Source organism: Panthera tigris, chromosome X (genome assembly GCF_018350195.1).
Source record: "Panthera tigris isolate Pti1 chromosome X, P.tigris_Pti1_mat1.1, whole genome shotgun sequence".
Lineage (NCBI taxonomy): Eukaryota > Metazoa > Chordata > Mammalia > Carnivora > Felidae > Panthera > Panthera tigris.
In genome coordinates this window covers 70,700,118-70,724,132 of record NC_056677.1, presented here as the reverse complement: position 1 = coordinate 70,724,132, position 24,015 = coordinate 70,700,118, and the positions used below count along the sequence as shown (strand labels likewise).

At 34.1% G+C, this 24,015-nt stretch overlaps 1 protein-coding gene across 1 annotated transcript in view; it reads right to left on the bottom strand.

Moving 5' to 3' along the window:
- Positions 1–276: 276 nt before the first annotated feature.
- POF1B (POF1B actin binding protein) overlaps positions 277–24,015 on the bottom strand; it is a 109,648-nt gene continuing 85,909 nt past the window's right edge. The window contains exons 8-15 of the mRNA XM_007092876.2: positions 21,745–21,819; positions 12,784–12,876; positions 11,812–11,925; positions 10,867–11,019; positions 10,426–10,545; positions 8,849–8,977; positions 7,945–8,027; positions 277–415 (exon numbers count right to left, since the gene is read on the bottom strand). Of these exons, the coding sequence (XP_007092938.2) occupies positions 277–415; positions 7,945–8,027; positions 8,849–8,977; positions 10,426–10,545; positions 10,867–11,019; positions 11,812–11,925; positions 12,784–12,876; positions 21,745–21,819 (906 nt within the window). The remainder of the gene's footprint in view (positions 416–7,944; positions 8,028–8,848; positions 8,978–10,425; positions 10,546–10,866; positions 11,020–11,811; positions 11,926–12,783; positions 12,877–21,744; positions 21,820–24,015) is intronic.

Genomic DNA, 24,015 nt, shown 5'->3' with positions numbered 1-24,015 from the left:
CATCTGTCATTCTTCATAACTGTCTACCTGCTTTAGAAAAAAGGAGGGTTTTTTTTTGAAAATTTGAATGGAATTAATTCAATAACAATTATATTATCCATGTATGAATCATCCCAAAGTTTCTTAATTCACATTATTTATCAGTAAGGAAAACATGGAAAAGTCTTTAAGAGAAAATCAAACTGGAATACTTTAGTTTGCTTTGGTATTTTACCACAATTTTTGAAGGCTATTTGTTATATTTAGGATATATATAAATTTCTACAACTAATATGACTATAAATACCCAAGTGAACTTACACAAGCCCATTTGTCTTCTGTTTTCTCAATCACAATAGTCTGTGTGTCACTACCTGGTGGTATATATTCATAGTCATCATAAAGGAGTCCTAGGATTGGATATTGTGTCCTGTACCTATACAAAAAAAAGTTAATTTACCAGCTGCACAAAAAAATGACTCTCCTTCCTTTTTAGTCACTCCTAGTTCAAAACCCCTTATTAAACTAACATGGCTCTGAATGCCTTTTAACTCTAAAAAGAAAATCCCCTCTTACTGTAAAAAGCTTTACTACTATTATTTTAAAAGGGTAAAAGGGAAGTACTTCTGCTTCTGGCAATGATGGACCACTGGCAGCACAAGACAATGATCCTACAGAAGGGAACCAAATGATATGAACCATACAAGTGCCTAGTTCACTGCCTAGAGAGTTTCTTGGTCACGGGACAGGGAAAAGGAAGCCAAATAGATCCTTGCAGTCTCACAAAGTTGAAGTGACTGAATTTCAAGTAAAGGTGTGCCAAAGCAGCCAGTGTGGGGTAGAACACCAGACAGGAGAGAACTATATAGATAGAGGTCAAGAGACCTGTAGAGGGTTTTCTACAAGTCTTTGGATGAGTACTGATTAGTGGAGGCATGTGAAAAAGTTACTGAACCTGGGGAAAGAACTAGGAAAGAGAAACCTAGAAATCCCTGGAGCTCACACAGTAAAGGGAATAGTTTGTGTGTCACTAACAAGAGTGGGAAGACCTTCCTAATATGGTGGGCATCAGGAAGAAACTACAGAAAAAATATTGCCTTAGTAGTGGGATGACAGTCCCAGACTATAGGTTTTAACAGTTTAAAAGAAGTACTTAAAAACAAAGTTAAAGAATAGAATTCAATACACAAAAATCAATTTTAATCTTGTGTACTTGCAATAAATGATCTGAAAATGAAATTAAGAAAAACAATTCTACCACATGGTAACCACAAACACAAAACCTATAATAAATATACAACAAAATAAAGAGAAAGAAAGCCAAACACACCATTACAGAAACTTACCAATCACAAAGAAAGAACACGAGGAGAAGAAAAGACAAGAACTACAAAAAAAGAAAGAAAACAAACAACAAAATGGCAATAAGTTATTTTATCAATAGTTACCTATCAATAGTTATTGTAAATGTAAATGACTTAAATGCTCCAATCAAAAGCCATAGGTGGTAAAATGGCTACAGAAATTAATACACATCTATATGCTGCCTACAAGAGACTCACCTCTGACCTAAAGACACATAAAGACTGAAAGTGAAGGTATGGAAAAACATTTGCCTTGCAAATGGAAGCCAAAAAATAAAAAACAAAAAAGCTAGGGTGGCAATACTTATATCAGACAAAACAGACTTAAAGACTGTAACAAGAGAAAGAGAAGGAAATTGCATGATGATAAAAGGATTGATCCAACCAAAGAATATGACAACTGTAAATATCTATGCAACCAGCATTAGAGAACTTAAATTACATAAAAGCAAATGTTAGCAGACATAAAGACAGAAATTGATAGTAATAGCAAAGAACTTTAACACCCCACTTACATCAAGGAATAGACCATTCAGACAGAAAATCAATAAGAAAACAGTGTCTTTGGCACATTAGATCAGATGGATATAACAGATATATTCAGAACATTCCCTCACAAAGGAAAATATGCAAATTCTTTTCAAGTGCACATGGAATGGTCTCCAGAATAGATCACATGTTAGGCCACTAAACAAGTCTCAATAAATTCAAGCAGATTGAAGTACCATGCATCTTTTCCAACCACATTAGTATAAACCTAGAAATCAATCACAAGGGGAAAAAACTGGAAAAGCACAAACACATGGAGGCCAACCAAAATGATACTAAACAACCAACAAGTCAAAGAATAAATTAAAAAAAACATGAAGACAAATGAAAATGGAAACACAATGGTCCAAAATCTTTCAGATGCAATGAAAGCAGTTCTTAGAGGGAAATAATATAATGATGACAGGCCTAAATCAAGAAATAAGAAAAATTCAAATAAACAATCTAATCTTAACACCTAAAGGAACTAGAAAAAGAAGAACAACAACAACAACAAAAAAAAGCCCAAGGTGAGCAGAGGCAAGGATATAATAAAGATTAGAGAAGAAATAAATGACATAAAGACTAAAAAAAAAAAAAAAGAAAGAAAAAGAAAAAATACATAAAACCAAGAGATGGCTCTTTGAAGAGATAAGCAGAATTAATAAATCCTTAGCCAGACTCATCAAAAAAAAGAGAAAGGACTTAAATAAAAACATCAGAAAAGAAATAAGTAACAACAGACACCACAGAAATAGAAAGCATTATAAGAGAATATCATGAAAAATTATAACCAAAAAATTGTACAACCTAGAAGAAGAGGATAAATACCTAGAAACATACAATCTTCCAAAACTGGATGAAGAAGTAGAAAATCTGAACAGACTGGTTACAAGTAACAAAATTGAATTAGTTGAAAAAAAAACTATCAAAAAATACAAGTTTAGGACCAATGGATTGATTGGTAAATTCTACCAGTTAAAGAAGAATTCATACTTATTCTCTTCAAACTATTCCTAAAATAAAAGAGGAAGAAAAGCTTCCAAAAACGTTCTATGAGACCAGCATTACCCTGATACCAAAACCAGACAAAGATAACTACACTCAACAATACATTAAAAGGACCATTCACCACGATCCAGTGGGATTTATTCAGGGGATGCAAGGATAGTTCAATATTCCTAAATCAATCAAAGTGATGCACCACATCAGCAAAGGAAAGATAAAAATCATATGATCATCTCAACCGATGCTTTTGACAAAATTCAACTCTGTTCATGATAAAAACTCCCAACAAAGAGGGTTCAGAGGAACAATACCTTAACATAATAAAGGTCACATATGAAAAACCCACAGCTAACATCATACTCAATGGTGAAAAACAGAGCTTTTTCTCTAAGATCAGAAACAAGATAAAGATATCCACTCTCACCATTTTTGTTCAATATAGTACTGAAAGTCTTACCCACAGATATCAGGTAAGAAAAGGAAATACAAGGCATCCATATTGGTAAGGAAGAAGTAAAACGTTTATTATTTGTAGATGACATAATACTATACATAGAAAATCCTACAGACTCTATAAAAACAATTGGAAGTAATAAATGAATTCAGTAAAGTCACAGGATACAAAACCAAAGTACAGAAATCTATTAAATTCCTATAAACTAATAGTCAAGCAGCAGAAAGTGAAAATTAAAAAAACAATCCCATTTACATTGCACCAAAAAGAACAAAATTCCTACAAATAAACTTAACCAAGAGGTCAAAGACCTATACTCTGAAAACTATAAAACACTGATGAAAGAAATTGAAGACAACAAATAAATGGAAACATATACCATGCTTATGGGTTGGAAGTCTTACTATTGTTAAAATGTTTATACTACCCAAGCAATCTACAGATATAATGAAATCCTTTTAAAAAAAACCAACATTTTTCAGAGAACTAGAACAAACAATCCTAAAATATTTATGGAACCACAACAGACCCTGAATAGCCAAAGCAATCTTGAGAAATGGGTAAGGGGCATTAAGGAATCTACTCCTGAAATCATTGTTTCACTATATGCTAACTAATTTGGATGTAAATTTTAAAAAATAAAAAATAAAATAAAAAAACATGTGAATATTATATTCATCTCTAATAGGAAAAAAAGAAAGAAAAACAAAGTAGCAGGTGTCACAATTCCAAATTTCAAGATATACTGCAAATCTGAATTTATTAAAACATTATGGTACTGGCACAAAAACTAGACATATATGTCAATGGAACAAAATAGAAAGTCCAGAAAGAAACCCAAACTTATATGGTCTATTAGTCTAACAGAACAGGCAAGAACATACCGGGGAAAAGATAGTCTTTTCCACAAATGATGTTGGGAAAACTGGGCAGCAACATGCAAAGGATGAAGCTGGACCACTTTCTTATACCACACACAAAAATAAACTCAAAATAGATTGAAGACCTAAATGTGAGACCTGAAGCCATAAAAATCCTAAAGGAATCACAAGTAATAACTTCTCTGACATTGGCCTTGGCAGCCATTTTCTAGATTGCACAGCAAAGGAACCGTCAACAAAACAAAAAGGCAATCTACTGAATGGAAGAAGATATTTGCAAAGATATATCTGATAAGGGGTTAACATCCAAAATATATAAAGACTGTTTATACCTCAAAACCAAAAAAAAAAAAAAAAAAAAAAAAAACCAACAATATGTTCAAAACAAGGTCGAAGAACCTAAGTAGACATTTTTCCAAAATAGACATATAGATATCCAATAGACACATGGAAAGATGCTCAACATCATTAATCATCAGAAAATGCAAATCAAAGCTACCATAAGATATCACCTTACAACTTTCAGAATAGTGAAAATAAAAAATGTCAAGCTATAGCAAGTGTTGGTGAGGATGTGGAGAAAAAGGAAACTTAGTGTACTATTCATGGGAATGAAAATTGGTACAGCCACTCTGGAAATCAGCATGAACTTTCCTTAAAAAATTAAAAATAGAAATACCATATGGTCTAATATTTCTACTCTTGAGTACTTAACCAAGAAAACAAAAATACTAGTTTGAAATGATATATGAAATGGATAAGGAAGATATATATCTATATATCTATATCTATATCTATATCTATATCTATATCTATATCTATATCTATATCTATATATCTGTATATGTATCTATCTATATCTATCTATATCTATACCTATAGATATAGATATATAAAATGGAATACTATTCAGCCATAAAAAGATCAGATCTTGCCTTTTGTAACAACATGGATAGAACTAGAGGGCATTATGCAAAGTGAAATAAGTCAGACCAAGAAAGAAAAATACTATATCATTTCATTCATATGAAGCCTAAAAAAACAAGTACACAAACATGATGCAGAATCAGGCCTGTAAATAGAGAACAAACTGACGGTTGACAGAAGGAAGTATTGTGACAGTATGGACAAAATGGTAAAGGGGATTGGGAGATACAGCCTTCTAATTATGGAAAAAGTAAGTACAGGAATAAAAGGCACAGCATAGGGAATATAGTCAATTATACTCTAATAGTGTTGCATGGTGACTAATGGTAGCTACACTTGTGATAAATGTAGCATAACATATAGAGAAGTTGAATTACTACATTATACACCTGAAATTAATGTAACATTGTGTGTCAACTATACTCAAATAAAAGCACTGGGTGTTATATGTAAGTGATTCATCACTAAATTCTACTGCTGAAACTAATATTACACTATATGTTAACTAACTAGAATTTAAATAAAAAACTTAAAACATAAAAAAAGAAAAAGAAAACAATTCTATTTACAGTAACATAAAAAATATAGTATACTTAGCAGTAACATAAAAAATATAGTATACTTAGAAATAAATTTAACAAAAAAGAAGGGTAAGACTTATGCAGTGAAATTCTCAAATACTATTTTAAGAAATTAAAGAGGATCTAAATGGAAAAGGACTCCATGCTCATGGATAAAAAGACTTAATACTGTTAGCATGGCAATAATACCCAAAGTTTTCTACATATTTAATTAATCTCTTAACAAGTTTATCCTAAAACACATATGGAAAAGCAAAGGACCAAAAATAGCCAAATCAGTCTTGAAAAGAAGTTTAAAAACTCATACCCCTGGTTTCAAACTAAAAAGCTATAGTAATCAAAGCAGTGTGGTACTTGCATAAACAGACAAATAGATCAGTACTTATATAAATACAAGTAGATCAATGGAGTAAAACTGAGAGTTTATAAATTTAGCCTTACATTTATGATCTTGTGATTACTGACAAAGATGCCAAGTTAATTTATTGGGGTGGGGGAGGAAAAATAGTATATTCCACAAAAGATATTGGAACAACTGTAAAGCCCCATGCACAAGAATGAACTTGGAACCCTACTTAACACCATATAAAAAATTAACTCAAAATAGTTCATAGATCTAAATGTAATAGGTAAAAGTATAAAACTCTTAGAAGAAAGCTTGGGTATAAACCTTCATGACTTTGGGTTAGGCAATGGTTTCTTAATATAATACCCAAAGTACAAGTAAGAAAAGAAAAAAATAGATGAATTGGACTTCCTCAAAATTAAAAACTTGTGTTTCAAATGATACTATCAATACAGTAAAAAGATAACCCATAGAATGGAAGAAAATATTTAGAAGTCATATCTCTGATAAGGGAATTGTATCCAGAATATATAATATTTCTTGCAATCTAACAGTAAAAAAAGCAAGTAGTCCAGTTTAAAAATGGAGAAAGAATTTGTATAGTCATTTCTCCAAAGAAGATATACAAATGGCCAATAAGCACATGAAAAAATACTAAACATTAATTATTAGAGAAATACAAGTGAAAACCACAATAAGATGCCACCTCCCATCCTTAGCATGGCTATAATCCAAGAGACAAACAGTAACAAGTTCTGAGGAGGATGGAGAGAAATTGGAACACTCAATACACTGCTGGTGGGAATGTAAAATTGTACAGCTGCTTTGGAAAACAGTTTAGCCATTCCTCAAAAAGTTAAATGTAGAGTTACCATGTGCCCCAGCAATGCCACTCCTAGGTATATACTCAAAAGAAATGAACACATGTGTCCACACAAATCTGCACACAGATATTCACAATAGCATTATTCTTAATAGTCAAAAATTGAAAACAACCCAAATGTCCATCAATTTATGAATGGATAAATGTTGTATATCCATATAATGTAATATTATTTAGTAACAACAAGCAACGAAGTATTGACACATGCTAAAACATGGATGAATCTTGAAAACATTATGCAAGGTGAAAGAATCCAGTCACAAAAGACCACATTTTATATTATTCCATTTATATGAAATATCCAAAATAGACTTTTGCTGAAACTGTTCTTAAAGTGTCACTTTCTATTTGATTTTGCTAAATTTCTGGGATGTAAGCTGTGGTCAAATTGCTATTATGAGAGGAGATGCCTAAGAATGATGTCTACATAGGAAAAGGCAGAGCCAAGAGATAAAGAAAGACATATTTCTGAAGACATGTTTTGAGCATACAAATCCATCTGGACACCAAGCAATTCCAATTAAGTGAATTAACTAATTTCCATGTTAAGTTGAATTTTTGGCATGTGCAACTAAAAGAATATTGACTAATATGGTTGTTTAAACAACAAATTTTGTTTTTCACTTACATTGTATTTGATATATTATAAATACAGGAAAGGTGCTACCGAATTTTATTTACTATAATTGCTATGCCCTTGTGCAAATATCTGTTCTTCAGTAGATTTACTGCCCTGCAGAAAAGAAACTCTGTCTAGGGGTGTGCATGTATATATATATATACATATATATATATATATATATACATATATATATATACACACACACATACATATATATATACATATATATATATACGTATATATATGCTATAACTTGGATTGTGTATATATATATATATATATATATATATATATATATAAATTAAACATGCTATAACTTGGATTATATAATAACCAAAGTTGCATTCAAATTTCATTTAAAAATACATTACTTTTTTTTGATAATAGTAGTCTTTCCACCACTGGAGGGTTGGTTATGAGATGAATGCATTTCTTGTCTCAATTTTGAGAGTTCCTTACAAATAAAAGAAAATATAATTATTTGAAAAAAGTAGAAACATGAGGTAAGAAGCATGTTTGATCATTTAATAAGGTTAGTAAGAATAATTACTTTTTTTCCTCCCCCTTTAGCTTGGACATAAGAGTGTTTTAATCCCATCTGTTAAATACCTTATATTATTGCTTTGTGGTGCCAAATAAGTTGTGTTATATGTCTGTGCAGGAATTCACTAACTGGTGTAGGATCTCTTTATTTGAGGGATTACATGATATTGAATGGACATGGTTCTCAAAGATGCGAAAGTTTTTGTCCTAAAAAGTTTGAAAAGTATAGTCATAGCAGAAAAGCACTAAAACTTCAATAAGGAAGCAGGTATTATTTCCTAACTGAAAATCTATCACTGATCATTATTACAAACACCATTAGTTCAATAACAACAATATAACATCAGCCACCGTTTTTGGTAGTTCCTTCCTTCAATATAAACTATTTTATAACAGATCCTGGACCACATGCTACAGATACAGAGAGGAATATAACACAGCCCTTTGCTGAAGCAGCTAATATTCTAGTAAAGAGCTCACAGTCTTCCTGGAAGTTTCACTGCTAATGAGATATAAAAGTAGAAATATTAAATGCACAATAGCACTCTTTTTGCTTTAATTCTTGCTTTCATTTGAATTATATCTCTTCAAATACGAATGTTGCTCTTCTTCGTAGTTACATTCTACTTAGTGAATAAAGTGAGTCTTGGAAACGTGCCCTTGTCTAATTCATGGGAAGTATTTATCATACCTAACTGAGTTCCTCTCCACCTCTATCACTTCCCTTCTTACCTCTGACTGACGTTTTATAAGGGAGTCCTTCTCTTCCAGCAAGCTTGTCAGTTCATGAAGCTTGAATTGGAAGTCACTGCAAGTTCCTTCTCTTCTTGAAACATCTTTTTGGTACTGATTTAATTGAGTCTAGTGATTTAAAAGAAATAAGAATTATTATACATATGATTTACAAAATAGCTAATTGAGTTCCAAGAGGTTAAGTGGCATAAAGTCATACAGGAAGTTATGAAATGAAGAGCAAAGTGCCAATAGTTGTAAACATTTGTAGAGTTTGATGAATAAAAAATGTGAATTAAAATGCCAACAAGAGTTTCTCATTTTTTAAAGGTGTCTTTCCTATATAGGGCTAAGCATTACTTAAGTAGCAGTCCTAGGCCACAAAGATTAAAATAAAGCTAAGAAATAGGTACTTTAGATTCCTTCAGATATTAATTAAAGAAAACTCACTAATAATAACCAATATTGTATTGTGATTTATAGTTCACAAAGTATTCCTCTGGCATGATTTATCTGCTCAGAGCCTGGAGCCTGCTTTGGATTCTGTGTCTCCCTCTCTCTCTGTGCCTCCCCCACTTATGCTCTCTCTCTCTCTCTCTCTCTCTCTCAAAAATCGATAAACATTAAGAAAATGAAAATAAAATCCTATTCACAAAATAGTTAAATGAGATTACCAGAGACGTTATATGACATAAAGTCCCACAGCTAGTAAGCAACATAGCTGCAATTCCAAAACAGGTATTCTGACTCCAAACCCCACCCATTTTCTTCTGCACTACATTATGTGCACATAGACGGATGTTAAGTTGAAGTGTTATTAGTTATGTTAGGATGAAAAAGAAACAAGTGAAGGTAATCTTCTAGAAAAATTGGTAGGCTTTTGAACAAACTACATTTTGTTTCATTTTGGTTTGTGGAAAAAATTCTACGGTGGTATTTGGAGAGAAAACCTATGGTCAGTTTTTCCATTAAATATTTAAGTATATTTAACTATTTTATGAATCATTAAATTAAGAATTAGTCAATTTGATGTAGAATTGCAAGATAAGGTAACATATACTTATTCTCACAAATATAATCCTAATTTTGAAGCCAATTAAAGGTACATAATTCAACACTGTTTTTATCCTTGTGCTTGACAAAGTTCTTGCTATGTATCATCCTTCAAAGTCTAGTGAGGATTTTTAAAAATCAAACTGTGGTTTTGCTGGATAATCTCAAATGTTGCTTTTGACTGCACAAGCATGCTGTAAGCAAAATCATAACGGGTTCCTCCCAACCACTAAAAGTAAATGAATAAAAATAAAAAAACCAAAACACTGAACTTAATGTTTTATTTTGCTTTTCTAGAGAAGGTTAACATGATTAAATTAAGGTGATTAAATTTAAGAAGATTAAATTAGAAAACAATTTAGCAATATCTATACACAGTAATATGTATTTAAAAAAGGTTCTATGCCATATTCCTGACTCTACCTTTAGTTGTTTTTTTTTGTAGCTGTAAACTTGAAACCATCATAATCTTATTAGAAACTTTGTGCTGACCTGTGTATTTATGCACTGGAGGATCAACATACCCTTAACTTGCAGATCTCTCTATCTTTCTCCATTCGTAAGTTTTTTACCATCTCCATATAATGATTGCCAATCTCATCCATTTTCACCTGCAGCATCGGGCCTATGCAAGTCTCAGAAACCTACAGAAGGCAAAATAACTTTCCGTAGTTGGATTGTTATGAAGGAAATACATATTATATTATAAGACTTATTATAAGATGAAAACCACACGATTAAACAAAGCATTGAAATGACAAGAGTGGAATTGCATTATATAGTTCAAATGGCAGTGAGATGAGACATAACCACATATGAAATCATCAGAAAGCAGTCCATATATCTTCTCAAGAGGAATGGGATATATACACATGTAAGATATGCATATATTTACTGTTGGAAATTCTAGGATTACAATGGTATAACTAAGGCAATAATGTGTATTTAAAACAAAATTTTAATACCTGTATTCTGAGATTTTTATTCTCTTGCTCTAAATTACGCTTACAGTAGTCCAGTTCTTTTAGTTTATATTCCATGTCTGATAATGTATGTCGAAGAGAGAGATTGTTTTCTTCCAATGCTTGGCATTTTGAGGTTGAATCTTGAAGTCCTTGCTATAAAAAAGACACAAGTAAATAAGACAAAAGGATTCTACTTTTTTGGAGGAGAGTAATCTCTTAGTTGATTAATTCAATAAATAAAGCAATATTTTTCCATTATATATTTACCTTTACATGGTAAATTAGATCAGCTGTAAAATAGATTCTTGCCCCTAGTGTGATATGCTTATCTTGAATGAGAAGGAATTAAGACTGAACAAATTTTCAGTGTTCCAATTTAGCAATCTGACTCTTGCTACTCTTTGACAATATTCTGCCTTCTAATAGGCACCAAAATGATGATATACCTGATTATTTATGTGGAAACTGAGAAAAAATATGAGACTGTCATAGGAGTGAAGATTAGGAAGGGATGAGCCTTAGGGACTCATAACAATTTCTTAGAATCATCTCTGCTCAGACATCTGGATAATACTTCCAGAGTTTATTCATTTATTCACTGCACAAACATGTGTTGAGACTACAGAACCTTTTTAATCAAAATATTAGTAGATTAAATGAATGAGTGTACTTAGCTCTTCAATATTTATACAATTTTTGTCACCCAACAGCACAGATAATTGTGGATTGTATATACTTTATATCTATATCATACAAGGTTATCTGTTCTTATGAGAAGTCTTTCAGTCATTGTAAATAACCAAAGCCACTCAAGTCTCATATGAATAAATTGTTCCATCATATTTTAATTCTGTCTGTATTATATGTCATAACTACAATGTGTCAATAATTGTGCATATGAAAATCTATCAATCTACTTTATCATCAATGAAAATATCAACTTACCTGCTGCTGGCGATTATTTGCTCTCACTGATGCCAAGAGTTCTTCATACTCTTTTATTTGAGTTTCTTTGAATGCCAAGTCTTTCTCAAGTCTTATCTTGTCATTTTCCAGTGCCTAGAAGCAAAATTATTTGTTATAATTCAGAAATTGTCAACAATCACATAATACAAAGATTTGTTTATACTTGAAGCCTTAAATAAGCACTTGGTTCATCTGCAGCTGTCTAATAAAACAAAATTCTAAAAAATCAAGCAAAATATAGGATACAAATGGATGAAACTTTAAAAACTTGCATTCTAAGAGACATTCGATGAACCAATTCTAAGTTCAATGAAGCAGAACCTTCAAATTATTTTAATGTTTTGCCCCAATCTACAAAGACTTTTTGTTAATCCCAGCAGATGGTTAATTTTCAAATTATAATCTAAATGTGTTCATCAGAACCCAGAAATGAAATAACCCACTCCAGGCTTCACTGTATGCAAGATATTCTAAATATATTTAGATAATGCCACCAAGAATGCCAACTAAAAAGGCTCAAGGCATTCTAAATATATTTAGATAATGGCACCAAAACCACCAACTAAAAAGGTTAAGTTCTTGGAGAAAGGAGTTTTCAAGTATTCTAAGAAATTCAAAGTATGCTTTATTATTACAGAAAAAAAAGGGGAAATTCCCATTCAATGGGTTAGACTATTCTAATTTTGGAAGCTACTTCCTGGCTCTAGGTATCAAATTACCTTTGTGTCAAACTAAATAATAAGTGTATACCCAACTTTTTTCATTTTGACATTGGGGATCTTTTATTTCCTCTCTCAACCCCAAGTAACTGTTTCAAGAATATATGTCTGGATGAGCATAATATTGTTGCATTGTATTGAATTTTGCAAGGTAGATTAAATGACTTAATTTCTACATTAGAAGGGTAAGAACTAGTAAGTCTTTGGAAAGAAAAATTAAAATAAGTGTTACTGTCAAGTCATTTTGAAGATGTCCAAGCTCTTCCCGTATGTTGCTGAAGGTGGACAGCACTAGCCGGAGTGATTTATCAGACATACCCCTCATCTGGAGGAAGAAAACGATTGATGGTTTGTATTTACTAGCATTTACAAATAGGCAATATAAGTAATAGTAGTCTTATTTTTCTATTCCCATAAAAAAACTTATTTAAAGTTTTATTTTTTATATAGCAATATTAGAATAGTGATAGAAGGCATTTTGTCAATAACATGCACAAGTAATCCAATCAGCATTCCTGAAGAGATCATAGCTATGTGATTAGAACAAGTTCTATTATTTTTTCCATGAAGTTTAATCTTTCTCACAAGACAGAAATCTATCAGCAAATTTTTAAATTTGCTTTTATACTTTATTTAAAGATTAGAAAAGATGAGGCATTCAAACTTCAAATAATAAAATGCATATCCCTAAGTTGCTTCCAAATGCATGGATTTTTCCTGAAGTGAGAAGAATATAATATTAATTTAGTTTAACCTTGAAGTATAGAAACATCTCAATTTTTAAAGAAGATGGAGAAAATCCCTTTCACTAGATTAAACTCACTTATTTTTTAAAAAATGGTTTAAAAAACAAACAACTTCCATTTTTGGTAAGCTAGAGTAAAAATAATTTTCTTTATTCCTTCTGCTAAGTATAACTAAAACCCCTGGACATTACTATGTATAAAAAAAAGACTTGGAAAAGTGGAAAGAAGGAAGTCTGGTTAGGAAGATTTGTACCGAAAAAATAACACAGAAGTGAGTTCCTGTTTTTTTTTCTTTCTTGCTTCATGTATCACTGACTGGTGTTGGAGAAACAGCACTGGAAACAGACAACAAAAGTCTTTAGAAAAGCCTGCTTTATCTAGCCAAAGGACCATGAAAAGAGCAGCCTAGCAAGGCAGAGAACTTTTAGATAATATCCAGTTATTCCAGTCAAACACCACAGAAAATAATCTTTAAATTTACTGCCACCCAAACTATCAAATGTCAAGAAGGGAACGCAGACTTTCTCCCTTACTAGGCTCTAAAAAGGTCCATCAACACCGCTTACCAGGTTGGTGTTAGAGAAGGCAAGGTGGAGAGATGGGACCTTCATCCCCGCTGGGAACTAAATGAGACCCTCAGCACTGTGGTTCAGTTGAGAGTATGAAAGGAGCCTAGGCTTTCACTTTATCCAGTATTAATACTGCTTGCCTCCCTGCTAGGGTGATGTCAGAGATTTCTCAATGAAGAGTCAGGACTTTCATCACTGCCCAACAGAAATGAAGCCACTCACCTTACAATGTCAGTGGCGGCCAACTGGGGAACAGTTATGAGGCACTTCTCTACATCCAAACCAGAGTGAAATCAGTGGGGGCTTAGTAGAGAACCACAATTTCTACCCTGGCCTAGGAGGAACAAGGAGTTCCTCCCCTGATAAGTGTCAACAGAGGCTGAGTGGGGAACCTGGACATCCACCCACAGCTGATAGTAACAGGCAGTTCTCCCATGTCCTCTGTTGTTTCAGTTTAAAGGAAGCCTACTATGTGGATCTTGAGAAGTTTAACAGAACACCATGGGGGAGGTGAAGGGGAAAAAAAACTTACAGAGAGGGAGGGAGGCAAACCATAAAAGACTCTTAAGTACTGAGAACAAGCTGGGGGTTGATGGAGGTAGGGAGAGGGGAAAGTAGGTGATGGGCATTGAGGAGGGCACTTGTTGGGATGAGCACTGAGTGTTGTATGGAAACCAATTTGACAATAAACTTGAAATAAATTTGACAAGATAACAGAAATGTTAGACTTGTCTGACAAGGATTTTAAAGCAGTCATTATAAACATACTTTAATAAAAATTTACAAAGAGACTTAAAACAAAAATAAAGTCTCAGCAACAAAACAGAAAATCTCAGAAAATAAATAGAAGGTATAAAGAATAACTAAACAGTAATTTTAGAATTATAAAACTCAATAACTAAAAAAAACCCCAAAACCTTAACGTATGGACTAAAAAGCAAAATGGAAACAACAGAGCAAAGAATCAGATAGAAAAAGAAAAACGTGCTTAATCACAACATCAGAGAAAAAATAGATTGGAAAATAATTGAACAGAGGCTCAGAGACCTGTGGGAGTATAAGACATATCTTATATACATGTCATAAGAGTCCTCGAAGGAAAGAAAAAAGAGGGGGGAGTTGAAAAGGTATTCAAAGAAATAAGGGCTGTAAACTTCCCCAAATTAGCAAAAATCGTAAGTATAAGTTCAAGAAGTTGGGCAAATTCCAAATCGGATAAATCCAAAGAAATCCAAAGAAACTTCTTAGAACTAAAGATAAATTTTAAATCTTTAAAGCAGCAAGAGAAACCTTAACTATTGGTAATAACAACTCAAATGACAGCATATTTTTCATCAGAAATCCGAATGGCCAGAGGGAAATAGCACACCATTTTTGAAGTGCTGAAAGAAAAGAACTGTCAACTACAAATTCTGTATCTAATGAAAATATCCTTTAAGAATTAAGAGGGAATCACAAAATTAGGAGATGAAGAAAACTGAAAAAAAATTTGTCACTAACAGACTTACCCTAAAAACTGGCTGAAGGAAGTTCTCTGAAGAGAAAGAAAATGATGATGGAATTTGGAACATCAAAAAGGAAGAAATAACATCTTAAGTAATAATATGAGTAAACAGAGTAAGTTTGCCTTCTTTTGCATTTTCTAAATTATATTGGTGTTTGAAGCAAAATTATAACACTGTATGATGTGGATCTCAATGCATGATGAGAAAATATTTAAGACAATTATGTTATAAATGTGGAGAGTAAAGAGAGATAAAGGAAGCAAACTTTTCTATAATTCACTGAAACTGACAAATTGTTGACAACAATAACTAGGATAAATTATGGATATATAATGTAATTCTTAGAGCAACCACTAAAAATGCTATACTAAAAGATATAATCAAAAGAATCAGAGATAAATAAAAATTAAGTTATAAAACATGTTCAGCTAATCCACAGGAAAGCAAGACAAAGAAAACAGGGAAACAAAAAAGCAGAACAAACAGAAAACAAAAAATAAAAATAGGAAATCTAGCCCTAACGTTTAAATAATTGCAACGTGGTCTAAATACACCAATCAAAAGACAGAGATTTGCAGAGTGTGAAAAAAACCTTTACCCAACTACGTGTTTTCTACAAGAAATTAACTTCAAATATAATGAAAATTTAAAAATATATAATGAAAGTAAAAAGTTGGGGAAAAAAATATACCATGCAAACATTAATCAAAAGAAAACAAGAGTGTTATGTTGATATTAAATAAAAATGACTTCAGAGCAAAGAAAATTACCAGAAACAGAGAGGGACCATTACATAATGATAAAAGGGTCAATTCACCAAGAATACATAGTAAATCCTAAATGTTTATGCACCAAACAACAGAGCTGCAAAATGTATAGTACTTCAAAAACTGATAGAACTGAAAGAAAAAAGACAAGCTCACAGTTATAACTGAAGATTTCTATATGCCTCTCTCAGCAACTGGTAAGAACTACTTGGCAGAAAATGAGCAAAAATAAGTAAGAACTCAACAACCCCGTCAATCAAAGTATCTAACCCTTTCATGTACCCATGGAATATACACCAAGATATACAATATCCTTGACCATAAAACAAAACTTAACCATTTCAAAACAATTAATTTCATGTGGAATATATTTTCTGGGCACAGTGGAATCAAACTAAAAATCAATACCAGAAAGACAACAGGAAAATCTCTCAGCACTCTGAAACTAAATAATATACTTCAAAATAATCCACAAGTCAATGCAGAAGTCTAAAGGTAGCTAAAAGTACATAAAGCTGACAGAAAATGAAAATATATATCATAATTTGTGGGACACAGCTAGAGCCATGCTGAGAGGCTGTTTATAGCACTAAATGCTTACATTAGAGAACACAAAAAGTCTCAAATCAATAATCTAACTTTCTATATCAAGAAACTAGACAAAGAAGAGAAAAACAAATCAAAAACAAGCAAAAGAAGGAAATATATAGACAGGGGCAAAAATTAGTGGAAATATAAACAGGAAAACAATAAAGAAGATCAATAAAACTAAAGTCTAGTTTTATGAAAAAAATGATAAAATTGATAAACCTCTAGCAAGACTGACAAAGAAAAAAAGGAGAAGACACAAGTTACTAGTATCAAGAATTAAGTAGGGGATAGTAATACAGACCCTGCAGACATCAAGATAATAAGGGAATACTATGAACAACTATACACTATAAATTTGACAATTTAGACGAAATAGACTACTTCATTGGAAAATACAAGTTACCACAACACACCCAATATGAGATAGATCATTTGAATAGACCTATAACTATTATGGATTTGAATTTAGAATTTTTTAAACTCCCCAGAAAACAAATCTACAGGCCCACATATTTTTACTGAATGATTCTACTAAATGTTTAAAGAATTAATACAGAGTCTATATAGTCTCTTCTAGAAAATAGACAATGATGAAACATGTCTCAGTTCATTTTATGCAGCTAGTATTATCCTGATAGCAAAACCAAAGGGAACACAAGAAAACTATAGACCAATGTTTCTCATGAACTTACATGCAAAAATCCTCCAAAAGAGTTTTTCAAAGAAATAGGTCTTGAATTCACTTTCAATAGACATCCGACCACCAGAGATAATATCAAGAATGCCTCCAAGATTCAGATTCTGCAGAGCATATGTGTTCTCTATACCACTGTCTCTTTATAATACAGACTGTATGCCACTAAAATTATTTTATTTTAGTTTCACAAAAATGACATCAGGTCCAATATTTGGATGACCAAAAAAGGTTTAAGAACAAACCTAGAAATTGGCCTCACTTAGACAATGCTAGGTTATCTCTAGAATCCATTCTTGCAAACAGATGTACTCTTTAGCCATATTCTTTTATTTATTTATTTATTTATTTATTTATTTATTTAATTTATTTATTTTAAATTTAAGTGAAATTGATTTCCATACAACACCCAGTGCTCATCCCAAAAGGTGCCCCCCTCAATACCCATCACCCACCCTCCCCTCCCTCCCATCCCCTATCAACCCTCAGTTTGTTCTCAGTTTTTAAGAGTCTCTTATGCTTTGGCTCTCTTCCACTCTAATCTTTTTTTTTTCCTTCCCCTCCCCCATGGGTTTCTGTTAAGTTTCTCAAGATCCACATATGAGTGAAAACATATGGTATCAGTCTTTCTCTGTAAGACTTATTTCACTTAGCATAACACTCTCCAGTTCCATCCACGTTGCTACAAAGGGCCATATTTCATTCTTTCTCATTGCCACGTAGTACTCCATTGTGTATATAAACCACAATTTCTTTATCCATTCATCAGTTGATGGACATTTAGCCATAATTTGGCTATTGTTGAGAGTGATGCTATAAACATTGGGGTACAAGTGCCCTATGCATCAGCACTCTTGTATCCCTTGGGTAAATTCCTAGCACTGCTACTGCTGGGTCATAGGGTAGGTATATTTTTAATTTTTTGAGGAACCTCCACACTGTTTTCCAGAGTGGCTGCACCAATTTGCACTCCCACCAACAGTGCAAGAGGGTTCCCGTTTTTCCACATCCTCTCCAGCATCTATAGTCTCCTGATGTGTTCATTTTGGCCACTCTGACTGGCATTAGGTGATATCTGAGTGTGGTTTTGATTTGTTTTTCCCTGATGAGGAGCGATGTTGAGCATCTTTTCATGTGCCTGTTGGCCATCTGGATGTCTTCTTTAGAGAAGTGTCTGCTCATGTTTTCTCCACATTTCCTCACTGGGTTATTTGTTTTTCAGGTGTGGAGTTTGGGGAGCTCTTTATAGATTTTGGATACTAGCCCTTTGTCCGATGTGTCATTTGCAAATATCTTTTCCCATTCCGTTGGTTGCCTTTTAGTTTTGTTGGTTGTTTCCTTTGCTGTGCAGAAGCTTTTTATCTTCATAAGGTCCCAGTAATTCACTTTTGCTATTAATTCCCTTGCCTTTGGGGATGTGTCAAGTAAGAGATTGCTACGGCTGAGGTAAGAGAGGTTTTTTCCTGCTTTCTCCTCTAGGGTTTTGATGGTTTCCTGTCTCACATTCAGGTCCTTTATCCATTTTGAGTTTATTTTTGTGAATGGTGTGAGAAAGTGGTCTAGTTTCAACCTTCTGCATGTTGCTGTCCAGTTCTCCCAGCACCATTTGTTAAAGAGACTGTCTTTTTTCCATTGGATGTTCTTTCCTGCTCTGTCAAAGATTAGTTGGCCATACGTTTGTGGGTCTAGTTCTGGGGTTTCTATTCTATTGCATTGGTCTATGTGTCTTTTGTTGTGCCAATACCATGCTGTCTTGATGATTACAACTTTGTAGTAGAGGCTAAAGTCTGGGATTGTGATGCCTCCTGCTTTGGTCTTCTTCTTCAAAATTACTTTGGCTATTCGGGGCCTTTTGTGGTTCCATATGAATTTTAAAATTGCTTGTTCTAGTTTCGAGAAGAATGCTGGTGCAATTTTGATTGGGATTGCATTGAATGTGTAGATAGCTTTGGGTAGTATTGACATTTTGACAATATTTATTCTTCCAATCCATGAGCATGGAATGTTTTTCCATTTCTTTATATCTTCTTCAGTTTCCTTCATAAGCTTTCTATAGTTTTTACCATACAGATCTTTTACATCTTTGGTGAGATTGATTCCTAGGTATTTTATGCTTCTTGGTGCAATTGTGAATGGGATCAGTTTCTTTATTTGTCTTTCTGTTGCTTCATTATTAGTGTATAAGAATTCAACTGATTTCTGTGCATTGATTTTGTATCCCACAACTTTGCTAAATTCAGGTATCAGTTCTAGCAGACTTTTGGTGGAGTCTATTGGATTTTCCATGTATATCGTGTCATCTGCAAAAAGTGAAAGCTTGACATCATCTTTGCCAATTTTGATGCCTTTGATTTCCTTTTGTTGTCTGATTGCTGATGCTAGAACTTCCAACACTATGTTAAAAAACAGTGGTGAGAGTGGACATCCCTGTCATGTTCCTGATCTCAGGGAGAAAGCTCTCAGTTTTTCCCCATTGAGGATGATGTTAGCTGTGGGCTTTTCATAAGTGGCTTTTATGATGTTTAAGTATGTTCCTTCTATCCCAACTTTCTCAAGGGTTTTTATTAAGAAAGGTGGCTGAATTTTGTCAAAGGCCTTTTCTGCATCGATTGACAGGATCATATGGTTCTTATCTTTTCTCTCATTAATGTGATGTATCACGTTGATTGATTTGTGAATGTTGAACCAGCCCTGCAGCCCAGGAATGATTCCCACTTGATCATGGTGGATAATTCTTTTTATATGCTGTTGAATTCGATTTGCTAGTATCTTATTGAGAATTTTTGCATCCATATTCATCAGGGATATTGGCCTGTAGTTCTCTTTTTTTCCTGGGTCTCTGTCTGGTTTAGGAATCAAAGTAATACTGGCTTCATAGAATGAGTCTGGAAGTTTTCCTTCCCTATTTTTTGGAATAGCTTGAGAAGGATAGGTATTATCTCTGCTTTAAATGTCTGGTAGAACTCCCCTGGGAAGCCATCTGATCCTGGCCTCTTATTTGTTGGGAGGTTTTTGATGACTTATTCAATTTCTTCGCTGGTTATGGGTCTGTTCAAGCTTTCTATTTCCTCCTGATTGAGTTTTGGAAGCGTGTGGGTGTTTAGGAATTTGTCCATTTCTTCCAGGTTGTCCAGTTTGTTGGCATATAATTTTTCATAGTATTCCCTGATAACTGCTTGTATCTCTGAGGGATTGGTTAATAATTCCATTGGCGGAGAACAAAGGCACTCACCAGCGCCATCTCCCTCGCCCATCCCCCAGCACCGGGAGGGAGTCAGACCCGCCAATGGAGGGATGGATCCGCAGAAGCACAGCGTGGGGTGTTTGCGCGGTGCAAGCAAGTTCCCTGGCAAGAACTGGTTCCCTTTGGGATTTTGGCTGGGGGATAGGTGAGGGAGATGGCAGTGGCGAGCACCTTTGTTCCCCGCCAAGCTGAGCTCTGTTGTCCCGGGCTCAACAAATCTCCCTCCCGTTGTCCTCCTACCCTCCTGCTCTCCGAGCAGAGCTGTTAATTTACAACCTTCCAGATGTTAAGTCCCGCTAGCTGTCAGAACACACTCCGTTCAACCCCTCCACTTTTGCAAGCCAGACTCAGGGGGCTCTGCTTGGCCGGTGGGCCGCCCCCCCCCACTACCTCCCGCCAGTCTGTGTAGCGTGCACCGCCTCTTTGCCCTTCCTATCCTCTTCTGTGGGCCTCCTGTCTGTGCTTGGCTCCAGAGAACCCATTCTGCTAGTCTTCTGGCGGTTTTCTGGGTTACTTAGGCAGGTGTAGGTGGAATCTAAGTGATCAGCAGGACACAGTGAGCCCAGTGTCCTCTTACGCCGCCATCTTCCCGACCAATCCCTCCAAATGAGAATCTAGCCATATTGTTTAGCATCTATCTTATGTTTCTCATTTCATTGTAGGGGAACTTACTACTCCAGTAGTCTCTACCCTTCCGTAAATCAGAAAAAGCAAGGCACTGGCCTTTCTCATCTCTTACTGCAAGGATACGGTGGGGACGGGTAGAATAGAAAATGGAAAAGATAAGGACAAAGACTACAAGTTAGAATCAGGTTTTGCTATAGGAGTGAGGAGAGAATAAGGGCATTACTATTTCTATAATGCTTTCCTGAATGCTAATTATTCAATATAAGTGTATGCAACCCTTTTTTAATCAAAGTGTAATCAACTATAATGCAACCCTTTTTTAATCAAAGTATAATAAACTCTTGTAAAACAGGATTTTTATTTAGAACTTTCTGTTCTTAATTAAGGGAAGCATCCTTGGCTAGTGGTTTGTCACTGTTGATTTCACATCCACTCTTGACCTCATCTTACCTGCAGAATATAGCAAATTTGCTGTTTTGTACACTCTGACAATCCTCTGGGAATCAAGGATTCAATGTCTTCTGACTGTAAGAAAAGAGAGGCTTATACATTGAAAAGATACACATGAGTATTGTAATTTTAGGGTCTGCAGTTCACAAACTTTTGTGCAGCAGAGCATATTTTTAGGAACATCAAAAGATTATTTCAGTTTTGGGCGATAGTTGCTACCAACTTCCTTTCTACCCTGATAGTTCTTACTTTTAAAAAAATTGACTATAGAGGCACCTGGGTGGCTCAGTCGGTTAAGTGTCCAACTCCTGGTTTCAGCTCAGATCATTATTTCACAGTTTGGTGGGTTCGAGCCCTGCACTGGGATCTGTGCTGACAGGGCAGAGCCTACTTGGGATTCTCTCTCTCTCTCTCTCTCTCTCTCACTATCTCTGCCCCTTCCCCACTCATGCTGTCTCTTTTTCAAAATAAATAAACTTAAATTATTTAATTTTTTTTTTAAAAAATGATTATACTACAGACACTATGGAAAGTACCTTGAATTCTAGGCATTTTAGGGAAAAACTTTATGCAACCAATCAGATGTTCCATTTCTACATTTTTTAAGAGTAATTTAAAAAACAAAAAGATGGCCTCTCAAGTCCCATTAAATACTCTCAGTGTATCTTTCAACAACTGGAAGCTTTGATGAGTGATAAATATGACATTTGAGAGGCTTATCTTTTAAATAATGAAAATTGAGGATTTACATTGAGCTATGATGACTTCTGAAAAAGTAAATGTTGACACAGCAACATTGAAAAGCTTTAACTGATTTTTTTTTTTAGTTGAAGCAATGCAAATTTATTATCTAGTAGTTTTGGAGGTTGGAATCAATGGGGCAAAATTAATGTGTCAGCAGAACTGCATTCTTTTGATGGGCTCTAGGGGAGAATCTATTTCATTGCCTTTTTGTTTCTACAGGCTGCCTGAATTCCTTGGCTGGTGGCCTCATCACTCCCATCTCTGCTTCCATTGGCAGATCTCCTGACTCTGACCTCCTGCCTCCCTCTTTTAAGGACCGTTAGTGTTAACATTGGGCCCACCCACATAATCCAGGATAAGCTCCTCACTTTAAGATTCTTAACTTAGTCACATTTGCAAAGTTTATTTTACCATATTAAGGTAACATATTCAAAAGTTTCAGGGATTAAGGTGTGGACATCTTTGGGGGGCCATTATTCTGTCTTCCACATAATCTTATTGCCCTTCTTCTGAAGCTCATATCCATATAGTTTCCCTCTGTGAGGTCTAGATCCAAGAGAGGGAGATTCTAATAGAGGAAGGGTCTTCTCTTCCACCTGCTCAAGACCCTCCTTGGATGACTAACCAAGAATCCACTTCCTCAGAAGACATCTTTCCCTCTTCCTCAGGGGGTGATTTTTCTCTATGGCTGCTGCAAGACAAGTTAATTAGAATACCATCCAGTACCTCTGACTTCAGTACCCTTATCCCAAACTATAGAAGGATGATGTCCTTACAAAAAACAAAAAAAAAAAAACAAAAACAAAAAACAAAAACAGATAGCCAAGGACTGAAGTTAAGACATCACAGCAGATACTTATCTTGCCAAATCCTATGCCCAGCCCAACATGTATCATTGTCTTCTTTTATTTTATTCAAATATAATTAACATACAGTGTTATATTAGTTTCAGGTGTACAATATAATGATTCAGCAATTCTATACATTTCTCAGTGCTTATCAAAATAAGTATACTCTTAAGCCCAGTTATTTATTTTACCCATATCCCCACTGACATCCCCTTTTGTGAGAAGCTTCAACTAATTTTAGGTGAAAATCACTGTAATGAATGCAGTATATCAATACATTGAAAATAAAGAAAAAAATTGGGGCACCTGGGTGGTGGTTAAGCATCCAACTTTGGCTCAGGTCATGATCTCATGGTTTGTGAGTTCGAGCCCTGCGAAGGGCTCTGTGCTGACAGCTTGCAGCCTGGACCCTGCTTTGGATTCTGTGTCTCCTTCTCTCTCTGCCCCTCCCCCACTTGTGTTCTGTCTCTCTCTATTAAAAAATAAATAAATGTAAGCAAAAAAATTTTTTTAAAAAAGAAAAAAACACAAAAGAGGCCACTGTACTTTTTTATTACATCGAAATCAGTTCTTTCTCTATCTGATTACTTATTCCATTTGAAGTAATACTTAACAAAATGTGCATATATAATAGAATTAAAAATTGAAAAAAACTTAAGTTGATTTCTGTTTGGCATGG